The sequence below is a fragment of the Parasteatoda tepidariorum genome, chromosome 6, assembly GCF_043381705.1.
Source record: "Parasteatoda tepidariorum isolate YZ-2023 chromosome 6, CAS_Ptep_4.0, whole genome shotgun sequence".
Taxonomy (NCBI): domain Eukaryota; kingdom Metazoa; phylum Arthropoda; class Arachnida; order Araneae; family Theridiidae; genus Parasteatoda; species Parasteatoda tepidariorum.
In genome coordinates this window covers 4,503,249-4,508,274 of record NC_092209.1, presented here as the reverse complement: position 1 = coordinate 4,508,274, position 5,026 = coordinate 4,503,249, and the positions used below count along the sequence as shown (strand labels likewise).

Here is a 5,026-nt window from a genome sequence, read left to right as displayed (position 1 = left end):
TGATTTTAAACATTTATTAAAGTAATAGTACATTGTGTAACAATAGTTTTATGAAAAATATATTAATGTTGAAATTTAAATACCTTAATATTTATTAAATAATAAGTAATTATGAATAAGTAGAAATAATAAGTAAAGTAACTACAGATTTATTGCTTCTTAATCAATTAGATGGGTGTGCCTGGTGATTTCTTGCAAGATTCGCTATATTGGGTTCAAAATTGGTCAATTTTAATTTTCGTAAAAAAATACAAAGTGTGCTATACTTTTGTCGCTGGTTGTATTAATCCATATTATAAATGCTTACCCTCTTTTTTTTACATGCATTGATAATTAAAGTTGATATCTAAACTAAGCGAATGGTTTTTATCGAAATAATAACTAATTATCCAAAACTTTAAAATTTTTATGAATGACACTGCAAATATTCAGCACTGTTTACAGTTTACAAACTGCCCGTGACATTTGCGTTTGTAACGTCAATGTTCGTCACACGTGACATTTGGACAAGCGCACATATGCATCTGACTTATAAACTGTGCTGAGTTCGTGCCACTGCTCGCTGATACGTAAATACTTGTTTCAACCGATACGTTTATTAATTTATGTTTTATAAAGAAACTGATTTTAAGTCANCGAAATTTCTGCTCTGTTACAATCGTACCCTGTTACAATTGACCCCACTCTCCCCTATAGTGTGCTACCTTTTTTTTTAAAAAAAAAAAAAGTAGTGCAGTTAGTAGTGCAATACAAAAAACGGTAGTTTGTAGCAATTCCTGGCAACTACTTTTTACGTTAGTTTAATATATGAACAGGATTCTAACACAAATCATTTTTTGAATTCGATGGGTACAAATCTTCGCGGGTCTGTCAATGGACAATGCCCCTTTCACTGTGAGTTAACAAGAATTGTGTATTTGGAGTCACGTATAACTAATATTTAAGCTAGCCAATATAAATAATAGATCATTTATCAATTTAGTCGCACTTTCACACGCGAATGAATATTGAAGCATTGATGTTATTTCAAAAGAAGGGAACCTATTTTAGACGCACTTAATTCCGTAGAAGTAATAAAAGAACACTTCACGAAATGGCAAGTATTGGATAATTTCCTAGCATTTCTTAAATTAAATATTCGCTGTCTAGAAGGGCATAAAAAATTGAAGATAAAATGAACAAATTCGAATAAAATGTTTTGGAATAACAAACTGTCTCACGTAACTAAGAATTTCTTAATAATTCTTCATGTTTAATATAAGCCAATTTTTTTTTATTCAAAACCATTATGAACATAATGTGTAAGTCAATTTATCCAGCAGTGCAAATTATACAGGTGTAAAATAATTTCTCCAGCAAAGTTCGGTTCCTTTAAGTAGTGAAGAAGTTATTACATTTCGAAAGTAATTTGTAATTAATACATTAAAAAAGTAGTTATAGTTTACTACATTTGTAACAAAGTAGTCGTAATAAACTACAAAAATATTGTAGTTTTTCCAACCACTGATATAATGCTCCGGGATAGGAACTTGGTTCGTATTGTATTAGTCAATCTGAAAGGCAGGTGAAATTAGATAAAGTTAACCTGTGGCGTAGCTATCACTATAAATATTAAATACTAAGTAACTAGTATATAAAACATGTTATCTTGATTCTTCTTCGAGGTACATTCGATAAAAATATGTTGTTCCAAGTTATTTTAGGTTTAGTATTTATCATTTTAAATAATTTTTACACTACTACTTATCGAAAATTCTATATATCATATCAAATGCAACTTTGTTAAACTATACTCGTGGTTACTTTTTTAAAAAGTAGGCGTATTTATCCTTATTCTACGTGTTTTACTATTTAATAAGTTACCACTTTATTAAAACTTCTACAGAAAGCGGAGCAGTTGGCATCCCTAAGTCAAAGATTGAATTCCCCTCATCGTCAACCGCCGAACGTGATATGAACTTGCCAACATTGATGGATAGTCCACATTAAACAGTTGGTTTGCTTAATAATACTGCTCAAAGAAAGAATAAAAAAACCGGTGAAGTAAATAAATTCTTCCGGTTAAATAATGAGCAAATTGACATAATTATTATTGAAGAAATATTATTGACGAAATATTAATACGACGAAATATAATTGAAGAAATATTATACCCCGGTTATTGAAGAAAAATAATGAGCAAATTGACATAACCATAAATGAAAGGGGGGAAATGAGCGAAATGTACTATAAATAAAAAATGAAGGATGAATAAATAAATTAGAGAAATACTCTAAAAACAAAAAAATAATGAGTGAAATGCTATGAAGCAAAAATTGATATAAATAAATAAACAGCATGATTAAACTAGTGATATTCGTTCATCGAATTCTATCACTGATAAAATTCTAGAAGGGAAGTATTGTGGGATAACTACCACTATAAATATTAAATACCGAATCACTAGTATATTAAGACACGTTAGGTTGAATTTGAATACGAAGTTAAACGAAGGTTGACTTAAACAATCATTAAATTTCCCACAAACCTTAAATTTTTAATTTTCAACCACTTAAAATATTCTGGTGAGCTTAAACTTCCCGGTGGGCAATCATGATATGTAGTTTTTATCGTACTCAATTAACAAAAATCACAAGCATATGCACGTTAAATTATTCTCTAATGATAAATAATTCGTACCTGTGGCATCAAGGATTTCCTTTGCGGTAATCGTCTACCTTGAGGTCCTCTGGCTCGATCTTTGGTTGCATTGACTAAACATGTGGTGCTCGCTGCTTCAGTTGTCTCCTGTTGAACACAATCCATATCAACAACAAGGTTTAAAACAAATGTCTTAATTGAGTACTCTACCCAGCCCACGCTCTTGTTTAAACACGTGATGCATTTCTGATAAAAACCTCGGGTGGAATTAAAACTAATGGCTTATCATATAACGAGAATTGATAAGGAGATTTCTTTCTTTTTTTTATTTATTAAGTGAGCTTGTTTAAACATTCGATCATAACAATTCTTTTGATTTATATTTCATTTTTAAAAACTGAATATGACTTTGTTTCACTTTTAACAAATTTTTTTAAAAAGGAAACTTTTAACTCTTTTTCTGATAACTTTTTCTGAGATAATAGTGGCGGCTCGTGATTAAAAAAAATTTTTTTTTTTTTGCGTATAAAATATATGAGTTAACAAAAATTCTGAGAGCTTTCGATTTTTGTTTTCTACTAATTTATAAAATGTTTTATCAAAAAATATTTTATCTAAACATTTTACAAAGAAATGATAAAGTATCCGCAAAATCTTCTGAATAATCATTGATGAAAAAAAAGTATCGTATTTTCGTTTTATCGTATATTCATAGTAATTATTTCATAAAATATTTCGCACGTATTCGCGAATAAAATATTTATAAATATTTTATGAAATATTTGTAAAATATTTCGCAAATATTCGGCTTGCGATTTAAAAAAAAATTTGAAAATATTTGCATATAAAATGGATGAATTGCAAAAAATTCTGAGAGCTTTAAATTTTACTTATCTATTATTTCAGAGATACCAACTGCTCCGGATACGCCAAAATAATAAATAAATTATAAAAATAATAAAGCAATATTATAAAAAATAAATTAAAATAACGGTAAATAACAACAAATTAAATTTAGCAAATATTTTACTGTTCTTGCTTGCTTTTTAAGTGGTTAAGCATGACATAAGTATTATAAAGTGGTGAATCATATAAGCCAACGAATTATTTAGAAATAGTGGTGGATAAAAATCTACTAAATTGAATTTATTAAACCAAAAATCACAACTGATAAACCACCACTTTAAAATATAAGTTTGCTGTCCGGAGCAAGTTATTTTATAAAATATTTTACAAAAATGCAATTTTTTAAAAAAATATTTTAGATAAATATTTTACAAATATTTTATAAAATAATTTGTAAAATATTTCGTAAATATTCGGCTTGTAATTAAAAAGAAGGAAAATATTTTCATATAAAATATGTGAATTACTAAATATTATGAAAAATTTAGATTTTAGTTTGTTTTATAAAATATTTTACGAAACGACAATTTTTGTAAAAAATATTTTAAATAAATATGTTACAAATATTTTATAAAATATTTTTTAAAGCAGTTGACAACTCTGCATAGATCTTAAGTGAATACTTAATTTACAATGAAGTCAATAGTTAATTTTCATCATAATTTTTAATTTATGAAGAACTTACGCTTTGCTTCTTGTTAAATTAAAACCCTAACAGACTACTGGCCAGTATTTTTATTTTGCAATATATAAGAATTTAGTTAACTCTTTTGGTTATTCTGGAAGATTTTATTTTTATATTTATTGTGGTGGCAAAATTTATATCACATTTTACTCTTCATTAAATAAATACGGTTAAATTCATTCTCTGTCGATGTTGCATCTCATATGTCCAGCGTTTTTGAGCTCGTATGGTTGGTGTCGTTTGCCATGCGAAGAAGTTAATAAATATGTCATCAAAGTGTATTTTTTTAAGAAAAAACTTGGGTGCGTTTGCAGGGAAAACTGGAGATCAGTAGAAGGGACAACACATATTTAACCACTAATTGGTCAAGCAAAAAACTGCTTGCTGACAAAAATATTTTGTATTTTTGAATTTAGGACAGAACATATATTAATTTTCAGCAATAAAAAAATTGCTTTTCTGGCCAGAAATTCGGAAAAAAAATTCCGACAGAGAAGGGGCTTAAAATGATTTTGACTACAATAACATTTGAATAGTTTAAACGTATATGGGTCATTCTCACAAAAACAGTCATTTTCATGACCCCATATATTTTATGTTTGTTTTACAACTTACGAAAAAAAATTTTTCAGGGAAAGTGTCCTTCAGAATGCAGGCTAACAAAAGAATAAAAATAAAATTATCAATTTTTATTTTTTATTTATTTTAGGTAATTAAAATATACCAATATGTCATTCCCTCACTTGTCCCCACTGCTGATTTAAAAAAAGAAAAAAATTGTTTCTGAAATAAGAA

The 5,026-nt window shown here is 27.7% G+C and overlaps 1 protein-coding gene across 1 annotated transcript in view; it reads right to left on the bottom strand.

The window, feature by feature from the left end:
- Positions 1 to 5,026, bottom strand: part of LOC107447628 (pleckstrin homology domain-containing family O member 1) — a 60,684-nt gene that overhangs the window by 19,048 nt on the left and 36,610 nt on the right. Inside the window, exon 5 of the mRNA XM_016062583.4 lies at positions 2,680 to 2,787. Coding sequence (XP_015918069.1) covers positions 2,680 to 2,787 — 108 coding nt within the window. The remainder of the gene's footprint in view (positions 1 to 2,679; positions 2,788 to 5,026) is intronic.